The sequence below is a fragment of the Poecilia formosa genome, unplaced genomic scaffold (genome assembly GCF_000485575.1).
Source record: "Poecilia formosa unplaced genomic scaffold, Poecilia_formosa-5.1.2 Scaffold337, whole genome shotgun sequence".
In the NCBI taxonomy this organism is placed as follows: Eukaryota; Metazoa; Chordata; class Actinopteri; order Cyprinodontiformes; family Poeciliidae; genus Poecilia; species Poecilia formosa.
The window spans coordinates 636,896-664,572 of record NW_006800276.1 but is presented as its reverse complement, the minus strand read 5'-3'; the positions used below and the strand labels follow the sequence as shown (position 1 = coordinate 664,572).

The 27,677-nt window shown below is 46.9% G+C and overlaps 3 protein-coding genes across 14 annotated transcripts in view; all 3 read left to right on the top strand.

Annotated features, from left to right (window-relative positions):
- The window catches only part of LOC103152997 (E3 ubiquitin-protein ligase rififylin), a 7,697-nt gene extending 3,859 nt beyond the window's left edge, over positions 1-3,838 (top strand). Inside the window, exons 3-7 of one of the 4 annotated variants that reach the window (XM_016661569.1) lie at positions 391-588; positions 693-935; positions 1,016-1,220; positions 2,095-2,127; positions 2,193-3,838. In XM_016661569.1, the coding sequence (XP_016517055.1) occupies positions 391-588; positions 693-935; positions 1,016-1,220; positions 2,095-2,127; positions 2,193-2,377 (864 nt within the window). In that variant the 3' untranslated portion in view covers positions 2,378-3,838. Of the gene's footprint in view, positions 1-390; positions 589-692; positions 936-1,015; positions 1,221-2,094 lie in introns of all 4 variants that reach the window. The other 3 variants (XM_007573747.2, XM_007573746.2, XM_007573748.2) reach the window with 3 other exon arrangements.
- A 589-nt stretch (positions 3,839-4,427) lies between these two features.
- Positions 4,428-12,792, top strand: LOC103153019 (scavenger receptor cysteine-rich type 1 protein M130-like). Of its 3 annotated transcripts, XM_007573771.2 has the most exons (9): positions 4,431-4,507; positions 6,673-6,793; positions 7,043-7,075; positions 7,163-7,450; positions 10,508-10,831; positions 10,909-11,205; positions 11,680-11,718; positions 11,829-11,914; positions 11,992-12,792. In XM_007573771.2, exons 2-9 carry the CDS (start codon positions 6,685-6,687, stop codon positions 12,019-12,021), a joined length of 1,206 nt encoding a protein of 401 aa, XP_007573833.2. In that variant the 5' UTR covers positions 4,431-4,507; positions 6,673-6,684; the 3' UTR covers positions 12,022-12,792. The 3 variants fall into 3 exon arrangements, 2 of the variants coding, with proteins under 2 accessions (XP_016517115.1, XP_007573833.2); XR_001658870.1 differs by lacking the exon at positions 11,992-12,792 and having other exon boundaries at positions 4,428-4,507; positions 10,909-11,445; positions 11,551-11,718; positions 11,829-11,895; XM_016661629.1 differs by lacking the exons at positions 11,680-11,718; positions 11,829-11,914; positions 11,992-12,792 and having other exon boundaries at positions 4,428-4,507; positions 10,909-11,509.
- An 89-nt stretch (positions 12,793-12,881) lies between these two features.
- On the top strand, positions 12,882-27,371 carry wdr62 (WD repeat domain 62). 7 transcript variants are annotated; one of them, XM_007573742.2, is made up of 32 exons: positions 12,882-13,204; positions 13,292-13,387; positions 14,571-14,662; positions 15,137-15,257; positions 15,331-15,498; positions 16,221-16,358; positions 16,439-16,621; positions 16,687-16,847; positions 16,924-17,113; positions 17,449-17,580; positions 18,406-18,563; positions 18,786-18,877; positions 18,993-19,118; positions 19,230-19,300; positions 19,789-19,910; positions 19,978-20,053; positions 20,118-20,229; positions 20,913-20,976; positions 21,050-21,145; positions 21,214-21,308; positions 21,720-21,772; positions 21,864-22,061; positions 22,262-22,332; positions 22,407-22,549; positions 22,980-23,093; positions 23,163-23,486; positions 24,864-25,004; positions 25,214-25,415; positions 26,250-26,428; positions 26,764-26,871; positions 26,956-27,053; positions 27,141-27,371. In XM_007573742.2, the coding sequence occupies exons 2-32, from the start codon at positions 13,304-13,306 to the stop codon at positions 27,345-27,347; spliced, it is 4,119 nt and encodes a 1,372-aa protein (XP_007573804.1). In that variant the 5' UTR covers positions 12,882-13,204; positions 13,292-13,303; the 3' UTR covers positions 27,348-27,371. The 7 variants fall into 7 exon arrangements, with proteins under 7 accessions (XP_007573804.1, XP_007573806.1, XP_016517112.1 ...); XM_007573744.2 differs by having other exon boundaries at positions 13,287-13,387; positions 16,927-17,113; XM_016661626.1 differs by having other exon boundaries at positions 13,287-13,387; positions 24,885-25,004.
- The last annotated feature ends 306 nt before the right edge of the window (positions 27,372-27,677 follow it).

Genomic DNA, 27,677 nt, shown 5'->3' with positions numbered 1-27,677 from the left:
TCCGATGAGTTGAGGAGACGATCCGATGAGTTGAGGAGACGATCCGATGAGTTGAGGAGACGATCCGATGAGTTGAGGAGACGATCCGATGAGTTCAGGAGCCGATCCGATGAGTTTGGTTAAACAGACAGATTAAAGTTAGAAATGCAGGAAGTTCAGTTTGTTGTTCCAGCTGGTAAATGTCCTCTGTCTAAAGAGATGGAGGACAGAAGGTGTAAGCTGAAACTGACATTTAGTTGAGGTCAAACTGTCAAATGTTTCAGGTGAAATGGCGCCCTCTGGTGGAGCAGCCTCAGTTTGACAGTTGTGATTTTACTGATTTTTCATGTTAAACTGGCTGAGTTTCCTGCTGTCCACTTATGTCCCCACCTGTCTCCACCCATCCCCCAGCATGTGTGTGTTGACTGTAAGAAGAACTACTGCAGCGGCTGCTCCGCCCAGCAGGGACTGCGGCCGCGCCTCTGCTACACCTGTCAGCGTTTCTATGGCAACCTGCTGGAGCGGGCGGAGCTGATGAAGCTGAAGGTGAAGGAGCTGAGAGACTACCTGCACCTGCATGAGGTCTCCACCCACCTGTGCAGAGAGAAGGTGACGTGTTGTCGTGGTTTCAGCAGCAACCAATCAGAGAGCGGCTGCAGGTGTTGTGGACGTGTTGGTTTCCTCCAGTTAAACCAGTGCTTCCTGTCCCCCAGGAGGAGCTGGTGGAGCTGGTGCTGAGTCAGCAGTCGTCCCCTTCTGGCAGCTCCGCCCCCGACACCCCTATCGTCCAGCCTCCCACCGTGACCTCTGACCCTCCGGACCCGACGCCTCACATCTCCGTTTCTGATTCGTCCTCTGATGCATCGAGTCCGGGCCCGCCCACTCCGGAGCCCGAAGCTCCGCCCCCGGACTCAGAGACTCCACCCTCTGATGCTGAGCTGGAGGAGGACGACCCGGTAAGTTCCGTAGAAGATCTGGACGACTGACCCGGTTCTGCTGACCCTCCCGGTTCCACTGACCGACTCATGTCTTCCAGGCCTGGGACCCGGAGGAGGCGCCGGTGTCAGGGCGCCGGGCTTCGCTGTCGGACCTGAAGAGCGTGGACGACATCGAGGACCTGAGTGTCCGGCAGCTGAAGGAGATTCTGGCCCGGAACTTCGTGGATTACAAAGGCTGCTGTGAGAAATGGGAGCTGATGGAGCGAGTGACCCGGCTGTACCACGACCAGCAGAACCTGCTGGGTGAGGAGAGACCAACAAGTTTCATCATGTTTACAGGAACCATTAGAACATCTGGGTTCTAATGGTTCTGATCCAGTCAGACTAGTATCAGGTTCAGGTTATGTTCCAAACTGAGCAAGAAGTGTTTGATTGGTGATCTGCAGTGGCACACTTATGCTAACCCTCTGGTAGCAGAGCTAATGTTAGCTTAGCAATTAGCTAATTGTTAGCTCCTAAGATAATATTTCTGGATGAAAGCTGAGAATTAGCTCCGTAATAAAGGCAGAGCTAATTCCGTTTTTGCTACCTTTAAAATTATTTCGAGCACTTTACTTCCTCCAAGTCCATTTTTCTGGGTAAATTCTAATGCTCTAATTTTCTTGGCTTTTTTGTAAACTTTCAGTTGAATACAATTCAATATATATTTTGAAATTTTTATTGACTGTTAAGAATTCTTCAAGCAGCTAATCTTTTATATTCCTGCTCTTATTTTGAAGTGGATGAAGACTGTTTATACAGTTTCTCTCATTTTCCCCCAATAACTTTTGTATATCAAAAAACAAACAGTAACAAAATAAAATGGACGGTAGAGAACAAGATATAAATGTTATATGTAAGGGCTTTACTGGACATGTAAATTATAATGGCAAAATTAAATTGCAGCTTGTTGTCTGTCGATGGCAGACATGTAATTTGAATTCAAGTTGGTGCTTTAGCATTAGCTTTCACTAAAATTAGCTTCTGCTAACCACTGTGTTAGTAGAGTGATTTAGCATTAGCTTCTGTTAAATACCATGCAAGTCCAGCGCATCATCATTAGCAGAGCTGATGTTTTTCTGGATCGCTGAATCCCATAGGCTGCTTCTCTGATGACGTCATTGTTTTTCTGTTTCAGCGGCTAACTCTGTGAATGCTGCAGGTGAGTGTGGTTCTGTGGGTCTGGGGGAACCGCTGCATGGTTCCATGTCTGACTCTGTCCCGGTCCTCCTGCAGGTGGCGGTGGGCCGGCGCCGGGCCAGGAGGAGAACCTCTGTAAGATCTGCATGGACTCGCCCATCGACTGCGTCCTGCTGGAGTGCGGTCACATGGTCACCTGCACCAAGTGCGGCAAGCGGATGAGCGAATGTCCCATCTGCCGGCAGTACGTGATCCGGGCCGTGCACGTCTTCCGGTCCTGAGCCGCGGTTCTCCAGAACCAGCCCTCGCCTCCTCTTCAGAACCGACCGCCTTTAAAGCTGCAAACCAGAACCAGAACCTGCTGAGGAGACTTAATGACTTCTTCCTCTTTTCTTCTGCTGTGATCGAAGCGTTTGGTACTAATGTGACACTGTGAGATTGGACCCGACCCGTTTTCAGGTCCTGGACCAGAAACCCAGAACAAATGGAGCAGGAATCCTGCAGCTCCTCAGACTCTCCGCTTTGCCTTAATCTGAATCACGTTTGGGTCACGATTGGACCCAACCGGGTCAGAACTCTGAGCTTTTTAATGTTTCTGGTTAATTCTTCCTTCAAAGTGCCTTTTGGGAACCGTTCCCACAGGCCAGGTGTAATGGACCAGCTACTGGACCCAGCCAGTGGAAGGGGGCGTCTCCATGGCAACAGAGACTGTAGCATGTGCTTCTGTCCGACCCGTTACTCACTGTGCCTCAGAACCATGAAGAAGAGTCTTTGAACCAGACAGGAAGTTGGACTTTACCTGAACAAACCAGCACTTTTTTTTTCCAGAGTCAGTTTGTTTTCCAGATAGTTCACGGGTCAGAACTGTTCTGATGCTACAAGGGAATCACCATGGCAACCAGTGACTTGGCATTTCCTTATAAAACCCGTCACCAGGGGTGCTGGTAACTCCCAACAGAACCAACGGATGCAGGACCTTTTAAAAGTCTGTAATAAACTGATTCAGCTCTCAGGTAACGTAGTTCAGGTGTGCCGTGTAGCCCCGCCCCCAGCCTCAGATGATAGGCTCAGCAAGAAGAGTCTGAATCTAACCAATCTGTTCTCATTATTTATGTTGAAATTATGGGATTTAAATTGTTTAAGTGAAGTTTCTGACCTCTTACAACTTTTAATGAATCACTGAACGAAAGGGAAACTAGAATCTGATCAGGTTTTCACTGCTGAGCCACCAGGGGGCAGCAGAGGTGGCCCTACTGCCACTTAAAGGGAATAAAGTGAAGTTTTCTGGGAATGTTCAGAGCAGGTTCCTTCCTGCTCTGGACCTTTAGGGACTGGGAGGTTCTGTTGAATGTCTGAAGTCTAACAGATGATTTTATTATGTTTACCGGCAGCCTGTGTGAAGTTTTCTTCTTCTGTTTGCACTAAAACCTTTTGATGCTGAATCACTTTAAACTTTCCTCTCTGGGGTTTTATTTTGCTCTTGATTTTTCTCTGATTGTGTTAAATCTATCGTTTCTGCCTGCTGGTTTTGGATCAGAGCCGGATCCTCCACCTGCAGAGTTAAACTGATCCAGTGTCCGGCCCTCACAGGGGCCCCAAGCCACAGGCTGAGAACCTCTGTAGATACTCCAAATGAAGCTGGAAGCTAAATAAACGTCCAGATTATCCTGGAATCAGAGGGATTATTTGTAACAGATTTTAGTTTGTGGATTGAGCGCATAATAAATTTGTAATGAAACAGATCTGAGTCGTCGTGTTTTCATTCAGGCAGCGTTTTAAAAATGATTAAAATAAAATTGAAGGTATTTTAGAGGAAGTATTTGTTGAAATCTTTAATTCAATTTATTATTGATTCCGAAGGGAAATTAAAGGTAACTTATTAATTCAATAATCTTCAGAGTTAAATTGGATGCTGATGGCTGTTGGTAGGACATTTCCTGTAGCAGTCTCTGTTACAACTAGTTTGAAGAAACTTCTGACAGAAGACACTTTTTTCTGTAATTTCCTTAATTTTATGTGAAATGAGTCTTTACATTTTAATCCCCAAAGAGTCTGCAGTCGTCCTTGAACAGAACCAGAACAGAACCAGCTTTCTTCATCAGATCATTAAGCCTTTTCTGGGATTCAGAGTTTTTTCTTTTCTCTTTACCTTCCAGTTGCTGTTTGTTTCTTTTTTTGTTCCTCCCATTGCTGGATCCAACAACTCCGAGGACAATTTTCAGACCTACAGAAACAACCTTTATGATGAGACCTAAATGGATTTACCTGGGAATGCTGACAGTAATTGAGAACTGTCCAGATGAGCTGCAGAAGGTGCCAGGAAGGGACGGGAGGAGGCGTAGCCTGCAGCTGCTGATGTGAGCTCAGAGTTTCAGCCTGAACAGACGGAGCATTTCCACGGACGGCTGCAGGTACGTTGATCTGAACTCCCTGAACACATGAAGATCTGTCTCTCTGCAGGTCTCTGTTTCCCTTCCTCAGCAGCACTCAGCAGAGTTTTTCTCTCTTGCGTTGTTTGTGTCTATTTTCTGTGCTTGATGCTGCCTGGTAAAACTTTACAGGCTCTGGCTGCATTTCTGCAGCCTGTCAGCTCGCCATGTTGTTCAGGAACTGAACCATCTGGAACTATTTGTGAATGATTGGACTGAGAGAAAGTTATTTGATCAGGAAGAGATGGACAGCAGCGTTTGAGGGCTCACCAACTCAGGATCAGAGGACAGAAAACGCTGAAACCTGATGATCTTTATGCACCAACAATCTCTGCATGGGGGAAATCTCCACTCCTTCCTGAGTTAAACTAGTCAGTCAGGACGTTACTGTAAGAAATGGAGCGTTTGGATGTTGGTTCAGGGATTCAGCCGTCCAGCAGAAACCAGAACATTTGTTCTGTTGGGTCATGACGAGTCTGGACTGGTTCTATCCCTAGATGCCTCAAGGCACTGGATCGCTGTCGTGTGATTGGCTGGTTTTTGTGTAACACCCTATCTTCCCTGGACTCCTGCCCAGGAGTCTCCTCCCAGGGAAAGCAGAGGAGGCCAAGCAGAGGAGGCCTCCCAGTTCAGCCCCTCAGCTGAACTCCCGTTTTAGAAAACATTGACATTTCTCATTCCAGTGTTAGAACCTAATAATTTCTTCCTTCACATTCTTCATAACCCAGAACTGAAGCAACCAACATCAGCTCAGTAACTCAATATTCTGAAATTATCTTTTCAGATTCTGCTGTTTATCTACAAATCAGCAGCTGATAAAACTAGAAAAAGCAGCTTCTTCCATAGACCAGAGCAGTGAAAGAGCTAAGAAGGTATTTTGTAATCAAAAGGTTTCTCATTATATTCTGCCAATCTAGCGAAGATCACCAAACTTTGGGAGAAAAAAAAACATCTCTTGGAGATGTACAGGAAGGCAGCCATTTTTGGTCAAAGGGTCATGTTTGGCCATTTTCATGTTTACTCACTTTCACAAACTCCTTGAATTTTGAGATATTGGCTTCATTTTCCATCAGTATGCAGTTAAGGGATGGAAGATTTAAAGTTATCAAAATGTTGAGTTTTTGAGCACGATTATGGGGCTTTTCACATGCAGACTTTAGAATCACTCAGGACAGTCTTGAGGCATTGAGGATCAAAAGTTATCAAAATCTTTTAGCTGCATCAGAGCAAAATCTGACCATAAAACATCAAGGTGGAAAAACTTCCACTGTGTGTCATTACCGAGCTGCTCACCTTCACATGGTCACTTGGTGACATCACAGTAGCCCCGCCCCCTTTAAACAGGAAGTCACCTGTTTTGCTGATGAATGTCTTCCTTTTACTCTTTGATTCATAAAGGTCACCAACTGACATAAAATAAGATGATGCTGAGTCCTCTCATCATTGGCTGGTGGCTCAACCACGGGGGCATGGCTGAACGGCGAATGCCGTATGCATACGGGTGGCTCTAAATAACACATGTATCATCCGAATGACACCAAACTGGATATCAATGACCTTTATTAACTTCTAAACAGGCCAATAGGATTATATTGAAATTTGGCTCCAGTGCGCTCCCTAGATTATTCCAACATCCATGTCTCTGATAAACAAACCAGTCCAATTTTTTGTGTGTCATCATCAGGAAGTACTGCTGAACACTTTGGTGAGGTGCATTAATGACACCTCTTAAGCCCCGCCCACTCAGATTATTTGGTGTCTCCTCCAGCACCTCCCTGTGGATGAATAACATTTAAAATGTATCCACTAACTCTTGAGAACCTTAACAACCACTCTTGACATGTTAAAAATTCTACAGGAAGTTCTCGCCTATCATTCACCATAAATCAGGAAGTGATAATAACTCCTGTCTTGGTTTCCAGCCTAATTTTAAAATCTTGTTTTTGGACTCATACTGACCTGGAATGAAGGCTATTTTGAAAGTTCGCCAAATTGCCTAGTCGAATATGGTGTGAGACGGTTCTACAGGAATTGGATGGCAGACCCGGTGCTCCGGCAGCCGCCATGAGGCCGGAGCGGCGCTGAGCTGCCAGGGCCGTACGAGGCTGCTTCAGCTCTAATTGTTTTTGTTTCTTTCTGATTCACAGTTCAGATCTGTAATGAAAGCTGGAAACACAGACAGACAGAAACCAACATCTTCCTTTCAGAGCCTCTTGTTGAACATGGACCACACCCTGATGGCGCTCCTGCTGTGGCTCTGCTGTTCAGGTAGCTCATCAAACAATGTTTGGCTCAGTTAAACAAAATCATGGAAGACATGTCATCCAAAGTTCAGCCTCTGGCTGCAGCTGCACTGATAAAACCTGCTTTCCCTTTAGTCTTCTGTTGTTGCTAATGAGATGGGTTGTGCTGAAATGTACTGAGATAGGAGAGATAATGACCAGAAAAGGAAAATCTCACTGTGGTTCAGATCCTGATCCTCTCATCTCTGATTCTCCTTCCTGACATTTGTCCTAGGTGTTCATGCAGATGAAACCCACAGCCTGAAAGGTTTGTTCAGTTCTAGACTTGAGTTCAAAATCAAACTTAGCTTGTTAAACAGTAAAATGATGAATCTTCTGTCTGGTTTCTGTTCAGAGTCCATCAGGTTGGTGGGAGGATCCAGACGCTGTGACGGTCAATGGGAGTTGAATCTGGGAGAATGGAGACCAGTTCACATCGAAGGTTTTTATGATGGCCTGAAAGAAGCTTCAGTTATCTGCAGACAGCTGGACTGTGGCTCAGCTGTTTCAGCTAGAGATCATGAGCCGTCATTTTTAATCCCTGTATGGACGGTCTCCTCAGAGTGTCTTCTGTCTGGATCTGATCTCAAGGACTGCGCAATAAAAGAAGAAGCATTTGGTTCTGCATGGTTCACCTGCTCAGGTAAATCTGTCACAAACATCGAACTCTTCCTCACTGGTGAGTCTGACTGAGATGCTGAGCTGTGTGAAGACTGGATCTGGGCCTCAGTTTCATCATTTAACCTTTGTTAAATGTAAAGAATCAAATTTCCTGACAAGTCAAATAAATCAGTAAACTAAAACTTCTCTTAGTTTTCAGACGTTCTAGTTCCGAAGAACTAGAACGTCTATGACGTTATGACCAGTTAATATGACCAGTTCTTCTTGTCTTGTTTTAACCTCAGAAGTGATGGCATCACTTTTACATCTTCACACTCCTGTGTGTCTCCTCCTGTCAGGTTGGTGATGTTTGGCGTTAGCTAAGAGCCTGTTCCAATGTCCTGGTAGGGTTGGACGATATGGCGTTTCATATCGGTCAATATGGATAATTATTGATTTGTTTTTTCATTTAAAAAAATCTGAAATACTACCAAACATTTCCTGTGACTTTTCCTGTTTCCTCCATGTTGTTTTTTTTTTTATTTCAAGCAGTCATGAGGCGCAGTGGTGAAACCTGAAACTGCTGCTGCACAATTTACTCAACAGGTTGTTTCTAGATAACCAAGGAGTGAGTGATGATTTCACCAGCCTAGCTTAGCTAACTGTGAGACGTTGAGCAGCTAACGTCTTTCTTCTGCCAACATTCCCCAGAATGTTGTGCGATTCTGGATCAGAGTTCAATGAAATTATTGAAACTTCTAACAGACATATTACAGTGGTGTGAAAAAGTGTTTGCCCCTTCCTCATTTCCTGTTTTTTTGCATATTTGTCACAATTAAGTGTTTCGGAACATCAAACCAATTTAAACAATAGTCAAGGACAACACAAGTAAACACAAAATGCAATTTGTAAATGAAGGTGTTTATTATTAAAGGAGAAAATAAATCAAAACCATCATGGCCCTGTGTGAAAAAGTGATTGCCCCCTAACCCTAATAACTGGTTGGGCCACCCTCAGCAGCAACAACTGCAACCAAGCGTTTGCGATAACTTGCAATGAGTCTTTTACAGCGTTCTGGAGGAATGTTGGCCCACTCATCTTTGCAGAATTGTTCTAATTCAGTTACATTAGAGGGTTTTCGAGCATGAACGGCCTTTTTAAGGTCATTCCACAACATCTCAATAGGATTCAGGTCAGGACTTTGGCTAGGCCACTCCAAAGTCTTCATTTTGTTTTTCTTCAGCCATTCAGTGGTGGACTTGCTGGTGTGTTTAGGATCATTGTCCTGCTGCAGAACCCAAGTTCGTTTCAGCTTGAGTTCACGAACAGATGGTCGGACATTCTCCTTCAGGATCTTTTGGTAGAGGGCAGAATTCATAGTTCCATCCATCACAGCAAGTCTTCCAGGTCCTGACGCAGCAAAACAGCCCCAGACCATCACACTACCACCACCATATTTTACTGTTGGTATAATGTTGTTTTTCTGAAATGCAGTGTTCCTTTTACGCCAGATGTAATGGGACACACACCTTCCAAAGAGTTCCACTTTTGTCTCATCGGTCCACAGAATGTTTTCCCAAAAGTCTTGGGGATCATCAAGATGCGTTTTGGAAAAATTGAGACGAGCTTTAATGTTCTTTTTGCTCAGCAGTGGTTTTCTTCTTGGAACTCTGCCATGCAGGCCATTTTTGCCCAGTCTTTTTCTGATGGTGGAGGCATGAACGCTGACCTTAACTGAGGCAAGTGAGGCCTGCAGTTCTTTGGACGTTGTTGTGGGGTCATTTGTGACCTCTTGGATGAGTCGTCGCTGCGCTCTTGGGGTAATTTTGGGCTTCTGGCCACTCCTGGGAAGGTTCACCACTGTTCCATGTCTTCGCCATTTGTGGATAATGGCTCTCACTGTGGTTCACTGGATTCCCAAAGCTTTGGAAATGGCTTTCTAACCCTTCCAGACTGATAGATCTTAATTACTGTCTTTCTCAATTGTTCCTGAATTTCTTTGGATCTCAGCATGATGTGTAGCTTTTAAGGATCTTTTGGTGGACTTTACTGTGTCAGGCAGCTCCTATTTAAGTGATGTCTTGATTGAAAACAGGTGTGGCAATAATCAGGCCTGGGTGTGGCTACAGAAATTGAACTCAGTTGTTAAAAACCACAGTTATAGTATATTTTAATGAGGGGGGCAATCACTTTTTCACACAGGGCCATGATGGTTTGGATTTTTTTTCTCCTTTAATAATAACAAATTGCATTTTGTGTTTACTTGTGTTGCCCTTGACTATTGTTTAAATTGGTTTGATGTTCCGAAACACTTAATTGTGACAAATATGCAAAAAAACAGGAAATGAGGAAGGGGCAAACACTTTTTCACACCACTGTTATCTATTGATAATAGATTATCTATTGATAATAGATAATATGATCATGTACCTACCTCGATATATATTGTCATTGATTTATAGTCCAGCTCTTAATCCTGGTCTATTTTATCTCCAATTGTATAAAGTTTGCATAATTCACCAGCAGTGTGGTTTGTTTGGCATGATGTGTAGTGCCATAACTCCTACAAAGATAATGTGAGTACAGTGTTGGAAACCCACCACAACCGCATGGAGAACAAGAACTGAACTGCACACAAAGAACCACGCAGACCAGTAGGGAACTGGGAATCCCTGAATTGTTACCATTGACCAATGGGCATCATGTGCTCCTATGAAGGAGGGATTTTCACACAGTTGGCGAGTCCCTGTAATGTCAAAGATTATGGTCCATTCACTTCCAGACAAACAGCAGCACTGGAGTCGAGGACGATGGGATGGAATAGGGTTAGAGGTCAAGAGATTTGGGTTTTGCCTGGATGGAGCGGTGGATCTCTGGGTGCCAGGTTTTGCTTGGCCGGCCCGGGTTCTCCCTGACCGCTGTCGCTTCATGGACCACCACTCTATGTGGGTTTCCTGGGGGCTCTCTGAGGGCCCACACAGGTCTCAGCTCTTAAAACCAGAGACCTTCCGGGTTCCCTGACCTTGGTCAGCACAGTAAAGGTCTGCAGAAACTGTTCATGCACAACATTGTGGATAAAATATTTTCTTTGTCTCTGTAGAGTCTGTCAGATTGGTGAACAGGGGAGATGGCTGTTCAGGCAGACTGGAGGTGAAGGTCTCCCAGTCTAGCCAGTTTAACCAGAGCTGGTCTTCAGTGTGTGAAGCTGACTTTGACCACCAGGATGCAGAGGTGGTGTGTAGGGAGTTCAACTGTGGGTCTCCTAAAGTCCTAAAGGGAGGGCTCTATGGAGAGGTGGAGGCTCCAATGTGGTCACCACAGTTCCAGTGTGGAGGTAATGAGTCTTCTCTCCTGGACTGTAGAAGGTCCGACTCAGCCAGAAACTCCTGCTCACCTGGAAAAGCTGTTGGACTCACCTGCTCAGGTAGAGGAGGAGCCACAGATATGGTTGGTTTAATTTCTGCTCCATGTTTTGCTGATGACTTTCTGCTTTCTCTTTAGAACCGTTGAGGTTGGTGGGGGGACCCAGTCCTTGTGAAGGTAGACTCCAGATAAGACATGAGGGAAAATGGCGACTGGGGATATTGTGGAGCTTAAAGTCTTGGACCCTGAACCACACAGAGATTATCTGTAAATGGCTGGGCTGTGGCTCTGCTGTTTCAATGGAAAGAAACACAGAGACATTCCAGCAAGAAATGTCAAGGATCTATCCTTACTGCATTGAGCGAGTACCTTCTGCCAGGGAATGCATGTTTTATACAGAATATTCAACTGAAGCCATCAAACTCAAGTGTTTAGGTGAGTCAAACAGTGACACTTCTTCTCTAACTGGGTCACAAGTTCTGCTGAGTAACATGAAAGTAAACATGAAGGATGAAAACTCATCTGGAGTCAGAAACCAGCCTGAACGTATCAGGCTGATAGAGGAACATAACAGGTTCCTCAAGCAGCCTTTAAAGGTTCGTTTTAATTTTCCTTCAGGTCAACAGTCTGTCAGTGCTAAATAAACCAGAGGTTGCTTTCTCTTCTGATTTCTCAATCAATCAATCAATCAATCAATCAATCAATCAATCAATCAATCAATCAATCAATCAATCAATCAATCAATCAATCAATCAATCAATCAATCAATCAATCAATCAATCAATCAATCAAATTTATTTGTATAGCACATTTCAGCAACAAGGCAGTCGAAAATTCTTTAAATCATAAAAATACAAAGTCATAAAGGGTTCCTCCAGCCAATAATCTCCCTTCGCTTTGTGTTTCCAGAACCAGACAGAGCCACAGATGGGAACCTTCGTCTCACAGGTGGTTATATGCAGAGGAGGAGAAGATCTGCTCCAGACTGAAGTGAATTAGCTGAAGTCACCTGCTAGCTCACTTGTTCTGATGATTTTCTGATTCTGGTTCACTTTCAGTTTTTACACCAGTTTTTATCTTCTGTCTGGTTCTCCTGCTGCTGAGCGTCACCTTCTTCATCTTCGCTCTTTGCTTCACCTACAAGGTATTCCTCGCTGCAGAGCTCCTGCTCATGTTGAGCTGTAGAAACCCCTCAGTAACTGTGCTGCCATGTCTCTGCAGCCCACCAGGTGGCAGCAGTCAGGCCAGTGAGCTGAAGATGCAGCAACGATGGACGAGTTCTCCTGATGGAGATGTTCGCTTCACCCTGACCTCAGAGGAAATATTCAGTTTCCTGAACTCCTCTCCTCAGTCATAACACATATGGCTTCTTTTTAAATCAATTCAATTTTGTTTTTCACCTATAAAAAATATTTTCCTGTGCAAGTGGCAGTAAGAGCTTTGATCTTTCTACATGTTATGATGTTATTCCTTTATAAAAAAAAACTAACCTTCAGTGTTGGCTTGATACATTCATGCATGTTAGATTAATCCTTTAATCTCCATGCCAACCATTCAGCTGCAAAACCGTGCAGTACCAGCCGCTCTGCGGTACCGCTTCTCCTCTTCTACGTTTTTCCCTTGGTGATTTATGTTGTGTGAATTTGATGTTCATTTTCACTGTCATGCTGATGAAACCCACCGCTACATCACCACTAATCCCTTGTCCATTCTTCCACCCAGATCCTTCTCTGACTCCACCTCTGAAATAAAAACCTGGTTCACCCTAAATTTCCTTAAACTAAACAGCACAAAAACTGTCATCGTCTCTGCGATTCAGTATCATCTCAACTCAGAAATATCAATACACTCTGGCGTTTCAAATCACAACACATTTGTTGGCAATTGTTTATTCTATGAGTTGCATTTTGCTCTTTCTGTTCAAGTGATTTCATTATTTTACTGTTGTTTCTTTTAATTGTAAAATGTCCTTGAGTGCAGAGAAATGTGCCTCCAAATAAAATGTCTTTTTACTATTTGTAAGTTTGGTTTCAAACGCTTTATGTTCAAAAGAAGTGTTTTTTCTACGTATTTGTATGATTTTTCTTATTTAGTCTTTGGATTATCACAGTTTGCACATAAAATAAAATTTTTCTCCATCTGATGACATTATCAGATATTCAGCTCTTTTGCAAAGGTATAATGAAGTACGGTAGTTGTTTGTTTTGGCACTTTAGCTATGACAGATTTTCATGAGTTTCAGAAGTAAGCGATTTTTTTCTTTATCCTCATTGGCTGGTAGTTTCACTTCCCTAGTAGCTGATTGGCTGGCTGTTAATTCAGTGGGCGGGGTTCAGTTTGAACCACAATCCCGCCGCCTACATCGGTATCAAATTTCCTGCTGCCATCATGGCGACCAGCAGAAGCTTGTTGTGAACAAAACTTTCTGAACCAAGTGAGATTCATTTTGCGCTTTTGCTGGGCATTAAAAGGATTTCCGAGGCCGTTTTATTTATGTTTTTGTTTTCTTTTGAAAGTTTAGCCACTTGCCGGTATGGCTGATAGACCGGAGAGGAGGAGGCAGCCAGCGGGGCGGAAGAGCCGGCAGAGCCAGCCGAGGAAGAGCTCCAGCTCCCGGGTACAGTCTTGAGCTACAACTGTTAGCAGTTACAACCGTTAGCTGGTGCTCAGAACAGTTTGAGATGTTCTAACTGTTCTGAGAAGCCAAAACCGAATTATCTTTTGGAAAAAAAAAGAAAGAAAAAGCTTTTGTCAATTGTCCGAGTTTTAAAAAAGTTTGTTAAATAGTTTAATCGCAGCAACAAGGGAAAGTTAAGACGACACACAAGTAGGCCACCGGTGTTGCGTTAAATTCTGTCTCCCTCACATCCGAAGCCAGGTTCGGGTTCAGGGTCCAGTTAAAGGGATGTTTCACTCTTTTCAAGCTGAGAGCAGCTTCGGTGTTTATATTTTCCACTGAAAGCATTTTTTTAAAACAGCTCCCATGTTTTAAACCCCAATAGTTCAAATCATTTCTATGCTTTCAGTTTGTAACAACATCACCTTTCCACTTGCATCCACTGAACACAAAAGGCTTTTTTAAAGCTTTGGAAATATTAGGTATCAATAGTTTTTTGTAAAATGCCGTTGAGAGTTTCCATCCTAATCATGCAAGACAATTATTTATTCCTGAAAATAATCTTTTTTTTTTTTTTTCATTTAACTTTAAATTGGGATTATTTAGGTTCACCAATCTCCATTTTATTTGCCTAAATTGGTAAATTAGTACATGGAGGTCAGCAATTGTTGCCTATTATAGACCCTAATAGTACCATGACAGTATCATCAGTTTTATAGTTGGTGTAATAAAATAATTAACTTTTTTTTTTTTACTTTGTGCGCTGAAGTATTTTTCAGGTCTGGAAAGGATGAAGAAAATATTTACAGATTTGATTCTTTATCTGAAAGTTGTTTTTCACCAAGTTGTAAATCCTTTTCAGTTTTTTATGTTTTGTATTTAAATCCTGACCCTGAGACGACGACTGTCATCAAATTCTTCTAGATGTTTGTTTTTAAGATCAAAAAGTAGCTAAAATGAGCAGCAACAGCAGGTGATGTGGATTAGCAGTTGTTCACGCCACTGTGAAATACATTTTCTGTGGTTTAGAACCGTTAGCTTAGCATGTCTCTGTAAACAGCGACAGTCTTCAGTCAGAGGCCTTTTTTGGATGGTTGCCGTTATCAGCAGGTTTAGATTCATGTGACGGTTTGTGACTTCAGACGGTGAACGGTTTGATCTTTAGCAGTCTTGTCTGCTTCAGGTGACTCTGGAAAAGGTTCTGGGGATCAGCCCGGTGGTCAGCAGCTTCCTGACCTCTGACCCTAACTCTGGCCGTATTGCCTATCCTGCAGGGTGAGTGCTGCGTCGGGTTCCACCTCCTCCTCAAACCATCTTCATCAAATCTGACTAAACTGGTGTCAAATGTTGGTGCAGCAAAAAGTTTTGTTTCCACTTTTGTGTTCAGTGGATGCAAGTGGAAAGTTTTGTGCCGCAGTAAAATGTCAAAGATGTTAAATGTTTCCAGAGGTCATTAAAGGTCAACCTCATCTAATTCACTTCAGACAAATTTGGTGCCAATCAATCAACTCGCCTCTGTTTGTGCTGCTTTTGAAAATATTGATCATGACCTCTTTAAACTTTATTAATAAATATCTTTAAGATGATAACGGCACAAACTGAAAGTTTTACTGCACAAACATTTGACACCAATTTAGTTTGATTTGAAGACGGGGGGGTGGGGGGGGGTCCAGCTTCACTCGGGTACGGAGACATTCAGCCGCCACGCATTCTGTGACAGATGTGATGATGTTGCTGTTCCTCCTCCAGGTGTGTGGTGGTGCTGTTGAACCCACTGAACAACAAGCAGGATCACATCATCAACGCCTCCAGGAAGCCCTTCACCGCTCTGAGCTTCTCTCCTGACGGGAAGCACCTGGTGACCGGAGAGGTGAGGGACAAACCGCACGCCTCTTGGTGTTTGGGTTGTTTTGGTCTCCTCACGTCGCCCCCTGCTGTTCCAGAGCGGCCACATGCCCTGCGTCCGGGTGTGGGAGGTGGGCGGAGGCCAGGTGGCCGAGGTCCAGGCCCATAAGTACGGCGTGGCCTGTGTGGCGTTCTCCTGCAGCGGCTCCTATGTGGTCTCTGTGGGGTTCCAGCATGACCGGACCATCAGTGTGTGGGACTGGAGGGTGAGGAGACGCGCGCACACACACACACACACACACACACACACACAGGGCTCTGAATCCCTGCTGCTGGGTCCTGGCTGGTTTCACACTTAATGATCCTTTAAAGCCTGTAAAACATCCAGGGTAAAACTGGGAGTTAAATCTGTACGTTTGATTGGACAGATGAATTAAGTCACATTTTGACAAAACTACCGACAACCTGATTGTCTGATCCTGATGACAGGAAGTGAAAGAAACAGGTTCTCTAGGAAAATATCCCTCCAGAACAGACTTATCATAGTTTCTTTTATCCAGGAAGTCGGTGCATCTTTAAATTCTTGTATCTATAATTAAAGTCTTAAAATGTCTTTGATAAATTTTTTAAAAAGTGAGTTGCCATTAAATAAGTTTCACATGTTTTTTGCCTCAAGCTGATTGAAGCTGTCAGGAACCAGCTGCTGTTATACCTGTAAACGTCATTTGGAGAAATGATTCATATTTGCAAAATCCGGCCCGAGTGGCAAAACGGGCAGGACTCGAGGGCAGTGCGGCTTTTCACTTTATTTTCTGTTCATATAAATCTTACATTTCATTCATGATGGAGGTAAATATTCCTATATTTGAGTTACGCTAACAGAAGGTTCTGGATTGTTTTCTGCTGCATTATTATGTCATTGTTTATGTCTTCCCATCCCTGCTTGTTGCTAACATTCTGCCTTACCTTGACCTTTGACCCCGAGCAGAAAGGCTCCATCATCGCCACCAACAAGGTGTCCAGCAGAGTCTTCTCCGTCTCCTTCTCCCAGGACAGCAGCTACTTCGTTACCGCGGGAAACCGACATGTAAAGTTCTGGGACCTGGACGGCTCCAAGGACCGGCGGGTCAGCTGACGCCTCCTCAGCCAATCACAGCCCGGCTTCCTGCCGCTCGCCTGGCTCTCACCTGCTCCCTCTGTTCCCAGGTGAACAGCACCGTGCCACTGATTGGCCGGTCTGGGTTGCTAGGTGACCATAAGAACAGCGTGTTCTGCGGAGTGGCGTGTGGGCGGGGCCCAGCGGCGAGCAACACGTACTGCGTCACCGCCGCCGGGGTCCTGTGTCTGTTCAACAGCGGCCGGCAGCTGGAGGCCTGGGTGAACCTGAAGGTCAGAGGTCGTGGCGTTGGCATGTCGGGGGGGTTCCTGGGATAACTCCTCCTCTTCTCCTGCAGACGGCGGCGGCGAGCGGCCTGGTGGTCAGCGAGGACTGGGTGTTCTGCGGCTGCGCAGACGGAGTGATCCGAGTTTTCCGGCCGGCCAACCTGCAGTACGTGGGAACGCTGCCGCGGCCGCACCGCCTGGGCGTGGATCTGACCCGGAGCGTGCCGCACAGGTCGGAGCGCCGCCGCCGCGCCCTCTGACCCCGTGCCGTCACACCCGTTCTGACCTCTGACCTCCTGCTCCCCCAGCAGCCCGCCCCCTGCCGGCTCCGAGGCGGCGCATCCCGACACCCTGGCGCTGACCTTTGACCCCAGAGGGCGGCGGCTCAGCTGCGTGTACACGGACCACAGCGTGTACGTCTGGGACGTGGCGGACGTGAAGAACGCCGTGAGGCTGCACTCGGCTCTGTACCACAGCAGCTGCGTGTGGAACATCCAGGTCAGGAGCATCAATATTCTGATCGATCATCAATCATCAATCGGTAATCATCAATGATTACTGATTGATGATTACCAATCGGTAATCGTCAATCGGTAATCATCCTGTTGGTTTATATTCACTCTCATCTAAATCACCGATACGAAGGTCTGATGTCATAACTGCACAGAAAATGTTCAGATTTACCTGAAGAAGCTTTGGAAGCAGAGAAACCTGGACTGGACCAACCGGGTTGATCAAATATCAACGATATGAACTTATTAATAAATCAGGAAAGCAGAAGGACGATGTTTTCTTTTTAATCCAGTTACGGTTTGGAATGTTTTGTTTTCCAGGTTTATCCGGAGCTGCAGGATCCGTCTCAGGCCCGTCTGCCGCCATCGGCCTTCCTCACCTGTTCCTCTGATAACACCATCAGACTGTGGCACTCTGACGCCCCCATCAGGCAGAGGAACCAGTACAGCCAGGTGAGACCGGACCGGTTCAGGCTCAGCTCATCACAGTGGCTTCAGATGATTCCATGAATCAAAATTAATTCAAGGTAAAACACTGAAGGAAAGTCGAAGCTGAGCTGGACGTTTCTTTAGTTATGATACCCTTTTAAAGTCTTTATTTGGTATTTTTTATCTTTGTAAACTTCTTTAAAACATCAATTTGAAACTAAGAAGGCTTATTCTACTCTTTCATTTTAACCCCAACTTTGCAGTTTCGTGCCAGACGAATTTTAAAGAATATCAGTTTAATATAAAAAAAGTCCCAGGACTGTTGCTGCTAGCTGGGCTGCTAGCTGGGCTGCTAGCTGGGCTGCTAGCTAATGTTAGGCCTAAATCCTGGCTTGAGGGCTTGTTCCACTGCGGCGCGGTTCGCTGCAGTTCAGTTCATTTTCAGGAGCGTTTCCAGCGCTAATGGACTCAGCCTGGCAGAGCGGGTTGAACCCAAACGGCTAACGCTAACGCTGCATCATGCTAGTGTGACGTTTCTGTCCTCCAATCAGTGGACGGTGGTGTAGCTCCATTGGACCGATTCTAGGTCCAGCTGTGAAAATAAGTTTGATCTACAACAATAAGAGAGTGAGCGGTTATTGAGTCACAGCAGTTATCAGAATAAATATTTATCCACCAACGAGCTTCTGTTTGGGTTTGGGTTTTATCCAGAAAACCCTGATGGGTTCTGGCCGGTAGGGAGTTGGCTGTGAACAAGAATTGGTTCTGCCTGACGCTCCGGTTCTGCCGGGTCCGGTCAGCGGACCTGGTGGTTCCTCCTAAGGCTGCAGCAGGTCGTTCTGTTTCCAGGACCTGCTGAAGATTCTGTATGTGGGGGAAGACGTGCAGCGCCTGCAGGCTGCGGGGGCCGAGGCTGACGGGCCGGACGGGAAGGCCGGGATCCGGGTGCTGGGAATCAGTCCGGACGGGAAGCACCTGGCGGCCGGAGACCGCTGTGGGAACCTGAGGTGAGAACCCGCAGCGCAGACCCTCAAGTTGCAGAGCCTCATGTTTCTGATCAGAACCGGACGTTAGCCGTTAGCTAACAGAACCGGAGCGGCTTCAGATTCTGAAGGTTCAATCTTTACGTTCTCCTGAGGAGTCGGAGACTTTGTTCTGCAGCTTGGTGTTTATCAGGTTTCCTTCCTGTGGATCCGTTTTTGTAACCGAGTGGTGCCTCCTGTTTCCAGGATCTTTGATCTGGAGAGCCTCACTGAGCTGCTGAAGATTGAGGCTCACGACTCCGAGGTTCTCTGTTTGGAATTTTCTCCTCTGTCCTCAGGTGAGATTCAAGCTGCTGCTCCACGTTGCCATGGTGATGTCTGAACGCAGAACTGGATCCTGTAGAAAGGCTGACTTCCTGTTTACTTCCTCTTTACTTCCTGTGACTGGTTCAGGAGTGAAGCTGCTGGCCTCAGCCAGCAGAGATCGGCTCATCCACGTCTTCAACCAGGAGAAGAACTACAACCTCCAGCAGACCCTGAACGACCACTCCGCCTCCATCACTGCCGTCAAGTTCACCGGTGAGGGTGGGGCCAGCAAGGCGCCTGCTCCTATTGGCTGCTCCGGTTCAATCCGCTCTAAGCCAACGATGCGTTCAGGGAACATTCAGCTTCTGCTTGTTTTGGGTTCAGGTCAGAGTCCAGAGGTCCAGCTGGTGAGCTGTGGAGCCGACAAGAGCATCTACGTTCAGACGGCCGAGCAGGTTGGACCCTGAACGCACCACAGCTGCATTTTACTGCATCTCACTGCATTTTACTGCATCTCACTGCATTTTACTGCATCTCCCTGCATTTTACTGCATCTCCCTGCATCTTACTGCATCTCACTGCATTTTACTGCATCTCCCTGCATCTTACTGCATCTCTCTGCATTTTACTGCGTGTTAGGAAGGTGTTGCTGTCTGAGTAGCAGGAACGCTGAGCTTCATGCTTCCAACCTCCACTTCCTGTTTCCTGCAGCTGGGCGCAGTTGTCAGTCTGTTTTACTCAATCAAGTTGAACCAATAGAATAAATTTGATACAAATAGGGTAAAATAAATCAAATGACCAGGATAAGAATAACAATGCAATTCTTGGAAAGAAGCCGTAATGCTGAGAGGAAATAATGTGATAATAATAGAAGCACGCTGCTGAGACGTTGGGCATGTTGTCGTTGCTCCTCCGTCTGATTCTGGTTTTGGTTCTTTCCCAGACGCCGGACGGGTCGCTGTTCTCCCGGCGCCACCATGTGGTGGAGAAAACCACACTGTACGACATGGACCTGGACCCCACCGGTACGCGCGTCTCCGTGGCGTGTCAGGACAGAAACGTCAGGTAAAGACCGACTGGAGCGCTCTGTCTGTTTGACCTTTGACCCTCTGATTCAGTGCTGCCTCCTCAGAGTTTACAGTGTGGAGACGGGGAAGCTGGAGCGCAGCCTGAAGGGCTCGGCGAGCGACGAGGGAGCCCTGCTCAAGGTAACCGGGGTCCGGCCGACCTCGACCTCTGGCCGACCTCTGGCTGACCTCTGGCCGTCTGCAGGTTCACTCAGACCCGTCCGGATCGTTCTTCGCCACCAGCTGCTCTGATAAGAACATCACCATCTTTGAGGCGGAGACTGGAGAGTGCGTCGCCACGCTGTTCGGTCACTCAGGTGAAGGAAGAGGAAGATCAGCAAAGAAATGTTCTGACTGAAGCTTCTAGAACGGGGGGGGGCAGCTCCAGGCCTGGAGGGCCTCCTGCAACTTTAAGATGCGTCTCTACTTCAACACACCTGAGTCCAATAGCAGACCTGAGTCGTTAGCAGAACTCTGGAGAACCTGACTGCACTGAGGAGGAGATTCAGCTGTTGGATTCAGGTGTGTTGGACCAGGGAGACATTAAGAGCTGCAGGACTCCGGCCCTCCAGGACCAGGATTGCCCACCCCGGTCTAGAAACTAGAGCTGCACCGATCAAAGCTTGTCTATGAACGAGAGGTCTCACTCCAACATAAACTGATGCATTTCTGACTAAAACATGTTATCCATTCAGTGAAGTTACTAGTTGCTACTTTATCCCACAGAATAACTGAACTGGTTTGTTTGCTGGGTTTCCATATTTAAAAAATGAGAATATGGTTAAAAAAAATTCCGTATTTTTTTACATATAGAGACGTTACACCGTGACGGAAAAGTTTCTAGTGATTCAGATGATTATGACCACAATATTACTAACAGGTTTCAGTGTATTCGTAGAAAGTTGAGTGGAAGGAAAAAGTGCCCAAACAGGATAGCTTCTAACTTCATTGCAGACAATGGCGGCTCCTGCTGACCTTTTGACCTCTGTGTGTTGCTCAGAGCTGGTCAGCTGCATGCGGTTCAGCCAGGACTGCAGACATCTGATCTCAGCGTCCGGAGACAGGTAACCTCTGACACGGCAGCCTGTCCGGCCGTGACCTCTGACCCCGCTCTGACCACCATCTGCTGTTCTGCAGCTGCGTGTTTGTGTGGCGCCTGGACCCCCAGATGAGCAGCAACATGAGGAAGAGGCGGGCCCCGGGGCCGAGCGGCCCCCGGCAGCCCAGCATCAGGTGGGTGGCGTTCCCAGAGGCGACAGCAGGGGGCGCCGGCCGCTTTAGCTGCTCTGTCTGTGTTCCAGGAGGGAGACCTTCATCACCGTCCCCGCCCCCCAGCTGCCTCTGGTGGAGGAGGAGGAGGATCAGCGGACCCCTGGGAGACCGGAGCCCCCTGCTGGTGAGTCTGAGCAGATCGACCAGAACCCAGGAGGCGGAATAACTTCATTTATTTATTTCCAACAAGTTTTTAAAATTAACAGAGGGATTAAAAAACTCAAATATCCCCCAGTGGTCAGGAGATAGAAATGGAGACTGGATCAAGAACGCTTTGTCATGTTGACCTGGTGGCGCTGCTGGCAGAGCAGGTTCTGGAGAATCTCTGCTCCCTCTGAGCTTCATCACGGAAACCTCCTAAAATATTTAGTTTTATCACGATGGTGGCTCTCTGCTTTACATCAGGGCTGGAGATTCATAACTGGAAGCATCAGGAAGATTTTGACTAAATGTTTGTTGGTGACTGTAAATCATTTGGATCGTTTAGATCTGCCTCGAACGGTTCCATATTCATGAACTAAGCTTTGTTTTTCAGAGACGCTGCTGCTGGAGACCAACGGGAAGATGCCCATGTGGTTCCGGAAGCTGGTCGGTTCCCTCTGATCCCGACCGCATCGGACCGGTTCTGGATTCCGGGCTGGTTCTGTGTGGATTCTGTAACGGCGGGTTTTGTCTGCAGGCCGACGCCGAGGCCTCCTCCGTCGACCAATCGGAGGTGGAACCCAGCCAGGTGCGCAGCCGGTGGGCGGAGCCTCTGAACCCGCTGGCCTTCTGCTCCGGCCTGAACGCCAGCGGGAGCCATGAGGAAGAGGAGGAGGAGGAAGAGTTCCACCCTCAGAGCCTGGACAGCCTGCTGGGAGACGAAGAGGAGGAGGAGGTGGGCTGGACACCTGGGTGATGTCATCAGCTGTGGGTGATGTCATCAGCTGTGGGTGATGTCATCAGCTGTGGGTGATGTCATCAGCTGTGNTGGGTGATGTCATCAGCTGTGGGTGATGTCATCAGCTGTGGGTGATGTCATCAGCTGTGGGTGATGTCATCAGCTGTGTGTGTGTGTGAACTCTGTGTGGCGTTCAGGTGCTGCAGGCATCCAGGGGAAACCAGACCTTCATCCTCCAATCAGATGGCAGCCCCTCCCTGTCCGACAGGTAAGCCCCGCCCCTTTGGCCCCAGCCTGGTGCTCCGGTTCTGTTTGGCTCTGAACCTGGACTTCCTGTTCCAGGGACTTCAAGGTGGAGGCTGGGGCCGATCCCGCGCTGGAGGTCAGAGGTCAGGGGGCGGAGCCTGTGTGGAGGACGCACCCCAGTCCGGACTCGGCCTGCTCCGAAGGGTCGACAGGAAGTCTGGAGCCGCAGCATGACACCGGTAAAGGGCGCCGGCGCCGGTCCATCTGCAGAGTTACAAACCAAAACCTGAAGATCCAAGAGACCTTGAGGTCAGAGGGCCCATGGGGGGGTAGGGGGGTGTGGCCAGTCGGAGGCCCCATGGGGGGGACAGGGCCCTCAGCTGTGTCGCCAGTCGGAGGGATTGATTTGAATGATCTTGTGTGAAGCGTAGTGAGCATGTTGTGTGGGCCACAGCTAACCCGCTAAAGGAAACAGAATCTGTCGCCTTCCAAAGGATCCATCATGGCTGCCTGAAACAAAAAATAACCCGAAAGGTTCTGCAGAATTTAACGTTTGGATCTAAAATATAGGAGTTTAACTTGGGATTTCAATATAAAGGCGTCATGTTTAGAAGTAAAGTGCGTTTTGCTGCAGGATGTGTTCTGATCCGAACTGCTCCTCTCCGTCAGACACCGACTCCCTGAGCCAGGGCAGCTCTGTGGGCAGTTTGGGTCCGGAGGACGACGAGGACCGGAACTCTCTGAAGAACCACTTTGAGAGTTTGGCCTCCAGCCTGGCTGAAGGTAAGAACCTCCTGACCCGACCCGATTCCTGCTGCTGCTTCCCGCTCTGAGTGCCGTGCGGTTCTGCAGAACGCTTCGATACGGACCTGACGGCGCTGCGGCCGGCCCAGGAGAAGCCCTTCCTGAACCCGCGCCTCAGCATCTCCACCCGCTTCCTGTCCCGCTTCCAGGACCGACTGCGGTCCATTCCCCGCGGCCCGGCGCGGCCCGAGTGCCGCACTGATACCGACGTGGTTCTGGTGTGCTCCAGGGTCCGACCCGGCCGGATCACAGGCAGGATCTCTGAGGAGAGCAACTCGAACCTGAAGACCGGATCAGAACTCCAGATGAAATCTGAGCCCAGCGGCGCCATCGGGGTTCCGGGTTCGACTCGGGGAGAAAACAGTGATAGAGGTGAGTTCTGATCCGGTCCGGTCTCCGTTTATTACATGGGTTCCTATTTAACTGTCAGTAGACCTGAACATATTTACTAATCATAACCGGTTGAACGCAGATCGTCGTTTTAATGAATCCTCCATTTCCACATTTCGTTCATTCAGTTGTGGTTTAAAGTGATTCAGTCTGAATCCTGGTTATTTTAGCTCCACGTTGTTTTACTGGTTTTGATGCCGTTTCTTTAAACCTCTAACCCCTTCGGCCATTTTGCTGGCTTGAAGGGGTTAGAGTTCAAGCCAATTGGCTAACGACGCAGAAACTTTTTATTCCATAATAAATAAAACCTGTCAACAGCAGATTTATCCATCCAGCCTCCACAGCTTGCTAGTGATTTAGCTAATGCTAACGCTACGTCACTGACTGCGTTTGGATCATGTTTTCCCCAAGACAAAAACGATGCTGGACTGTTTACGTAATAATTTAAAACAAATGATTCGGTTCTGTCCTCAAGAAGCTAACAGCTAGCATACATTACTAACGTTAGCAAAGGTATGATGCTACTGCTAGCAAAACAGCAGCCAGGACATCACAGACACAATAAATGAATGTCTAAAATATAGCTTGTCATTTTAACATCAGCAGCTTTTCGCTTTGCTTTGACTGAACCACTTTTAGCTTCCCTGAACTTGGATTACAAAATTACTGTAAGACATAAAAATGGCGGATTAAAGGAACATGTTAGTAGCAAATGTGATAGTTGAAAAAACGTAGAACAGACTGAAAGATGAGACCCGAACAAAATAAAACCGTATCTGAGCAGCTTCTGGAGAGACGAGATTCAACCTTCCTGCCCCCAAGGACTCAAATATACAGCAGAATGGATTTCAGGGTAACATAACAAAGAACCTTTAAATGTTACTCAGATGGCATTAGGACCTTTAACTCTCTGCTTGTGGTTCATAGTTTCTACAGAGAATTATAAAAACCAAGTGAGGGAAAGTTTTAGGATTTTCTGTTTAAACCTGATGTTGGTCATAAACCAGGCAGCAGGTCGGCTTGTTTGGATTCATGAGCTGAAGGCCAACCTCAGCTCGTCTGACCCAAACGGTCCGGTTCTGAACTCTGAGGGACCAGAGCCTCTTCAGGAACTCTTTTGTTTGGACGCAGGCAGCCGGACCGGCTGGACCGGTTCTGCTTCAGATCAGATGGAGGTTGACGTGCCTCCGCTCAGACCGGTTCTGAACACTCGGATCGTCCCCCCATGGTGCTGATACCGATCAGAACTGGAAGGCGCCGGTCGGGTTTAACGGATCAGTTTGTGGTCCGTCCAGCAGGGGGCCAGGAGCGCCTCCCTGAGGAACTCCAGATACATTCACATGTGCCGTTCGCCAACAGGGAGTGTTTGTGTGACCGCAGTGGGAGGTAGAGCGGTCCTGAGTAGCAGAGCTTCCTGTGGGATTTCCCATGAGCCCTGGCGGCGGGCGGCCCGCAGACGACACACGGTGCTGGTGCTGCGGTGCAAGAAGACGCTGGGAGGTGTGTGAGCGGCTCGCGGCGTGTCTCTCACGGTGCAGCTGAGGCTTCTGGGTGAAGGTTTCCCTCCTGATCAGCAGATGATTTCCAATCAGTCGCATCAGAACCAAATCGGTCTGATAATCATCTGACAGAGCACAACTTGGCCGTTTCCTCTCTGACTCACCTGAGTCAGGTTCACTGCCTCACCTGTTTCTGTTTCCACCAATCAGACGTCACGTCCAGGACGGCCAACAGCGACGCCGCATCTTCAGTAACGGAGGAGTCCCGCCTGGCGTACCTGGACATCTCCAAACCCGCCTGCTGCCCCCTGGAGGAGAACAAGGAGAACCAGCAGGCTCCGCCCGCGCCCCCACTGGCTCCGCCCGCGCCCCCACTGGCTCCGCCCCGCTCCCAGCAGGAGCAGAGCAGCAGGTAGGAAGCTCCAGTCACCCAACATGGCAGCAGCCTCCAGATCCTCAGGTCAAGTCACATTTCACTTAGAGAAATTAATTTCTGCCATTTTCTAGAATAAAACTAGAAAACTGCTTCTAAAATTTTTTTTGTGTGCAAATTTTAGAAATTTGGAGCTCAAACATTTGAGATTATTTTTCATATTTAGTTTTAATTTGGGGTTTTTAACTCCTATTTTTTTCCATCTACGGCAGACCTGATTCGCCGTCATGTTAAACTCTGAGTCCATACAGGTCCTTGAAATCCTTGAAAATTATTTAGTTTCAGTTCAGTTTTTTCAAGGACTGAAAAGTGCTTCATATTCAAACTGCACAGTTTTGTAGTAAAGTTCAATGTAACGTTTGATTAAAGGCCTAAATTTGGAGAACATTTACAGTTGAAACCAGATGTTTTCGTTCACCTAACAGTTTTTTCTTGCTGTTGAAGTTGAAGCAGACAAAACTTTTCTCGTTTTAGGTTTTTTATATTTACCAAAATTATTTCAATTTGCTAAATTCTAAAAAATTGCCAAACATATTTTTTATTATTCCTATTCAGATTAAGATCTGCAGATATATTTCAGTTCATCCTGTCCCTGCTGCAGAATGTAGAAAACTCACAAGACATTACTAATAATTGATGAATATTAAACAGGGAATTAAAACTGTTTTTTTTGTGTGTGTGTGTTTAATCTTCAAGGAATTTGAAAAGTGCTTGAAATTTCCCGTGTGAAAAGTGTCTGAACCCTGAATTTTAACTTTAAAAACATCGTTTTTAAAGTTAAACATTATTATTTATCAGTTTTGTCCTTTTCAGCCCGCAGGTTCTGGCCACGCCCCCTGCAGTGACATCACGGCTTGCAGGAAGTGGGTGTAGCGCCGGCAGCCTCGACGAGACGCCGACCAATCCCAACAGGACACTAATCCAGAGCCCCGCCCCCCTAGCGCCACCTGGGGGATTGAAGGGGGCGGAGCCAGGAAGTCCGACTGATCCAGGTGAGCTTCTGTAGTTCAGTGATGTCAGTGCGGCCATTTTGTTTGGCCAGCGTCTTTTAAAGCTTTTATTGATTTAAACTTTTGAGTTCTGATCAACTGAAGGAGAGTTTGAGTAAAAGCCAGTTTTGTTTGTTTTTTGTCATTTCTAAAGTTTAAGAAAAAATTGAGGAAATAAAATGATTAAAGTTTTAACTTTGAAGCCGACCTTGGTTCGGTCCGATCCGGCTCGCCTGAATTCAACCCCAGATTTTAGAAAATCTGAAATATTTTTAAACTGAAAAATGTTTTGAAAAAACCTGGATGAAGGCTGAGGTTACTTTATTTTATTTTTTTAGATATTTTTGCTGCACCTGATTCGTCGGTCTTTGCCCCGCCCACTTCCTCCTCCTCTCCCATGTCAGAGAGGCTCCGCCCCCAGGCAGACAGTGGCACCTGTCTGACAGGTGAGTCCTCGGATCGTCTCCATGGAGACGCTCTTCGCTCTGAAACGATAAAATCAGGTTTTTATTTTTGTTTTTCTGCTTCAGATGAAGAGGGGGCGGAGCCGGTCAGCCTGCAGCAGTGTCAGCAGGCCGCCATCGCTCTGCGCCAGGCAACACAGCGAGCCGTCCTCCTGTACCGCCAGGTTGGCATCGTTCTGACGGCGGCCATGTTTAGACCATTTGGATCACTCGTCTGATTTCTCTGATTCTCCGTTGACGTTTTTTCCCAGCAGGTTTGCGGCTCTGAGCGATCAGAAAGCTGCTCTGTCCTGCAGGAAGCTGCCGCCACGGCTCACAGGGAGCTGCAAGCTGTGCTGCCGGCGCCATGCTGCGGCGCCCCCTCTGGTCAGACGCAGGACGAGCAGACGATGTCGCTCCTGGAGAAATACTCTGAGCTTCTGGTTCAGATGACTCAAAACAAACTGAATAAAATCTGAACGGTACGAAGCCGACAAACCCCCGGACTGAAAGCACCTTATTGTTTTACCAGCAGTATTTTATTTTTACTTTTTAAATCACTGTTTTTGAAACTGAAACTGTCTTTTAAATTCGGAATAAACTGTGTTTTAATGAACATATTTCACTGAACTTTATCCTGTTAGAGCACATGTGTCAAACTCGAGGCCCGCGGTCCACATGTGACCCGCCATGTCATTTTATGTGGCCCTCCCACCGTTTTATAGAGCCAAGATTAACTTAAAATAGGTTTTGAGCACGAATTGACTACAAACTACATATCCCATAATGCATTCCGATTGTTACCAGCC

Coding starts and splice junctions, on each gene's coding strand:
- LOC103153019 (XM_016661629.1), top strand. CDS start 6,685: ATGAAAGCTGGAAACACAGACAGACAGAAACCAACATCTTCCTTTCAG. Junction 7,076..7,162: donor TGAAACCCACAGCCTGAAAG/GTTTGTTCAGTT, acceptor GTTTCTGTTCAG/AGTCCATCAGGTTGGTGGGA. Junction 7,451..10,507: donor TGCATGGTTCACCTGCTCAG/GTAAATCTGTCA, acceptor TTGTCTCTGTAG/AGTCTGTCAGATTGGTGAAC.
- wdr62 (XM_007573742.2), top strand. CDS start 13,304: ATGGCTGATAGACCGGAGAGGAGGAGGCAGCCAGCGGGGCGGAAGAGC. Junction 13,388..14,570: donor GGAAGAGCTCCAGCTCCCGG/GTACAGTCTTGA, acceptor TGTCTGCTTCAG/GTGACTCTGGAAAAGGTTCT. Junction 22,550..22,979: donor GGAGCCGCAGCATGACACCG/GTAAAGGGCGCC, acceptor CCTCTCCGTCAG/ACACCGACTCCCTGAGCCAG.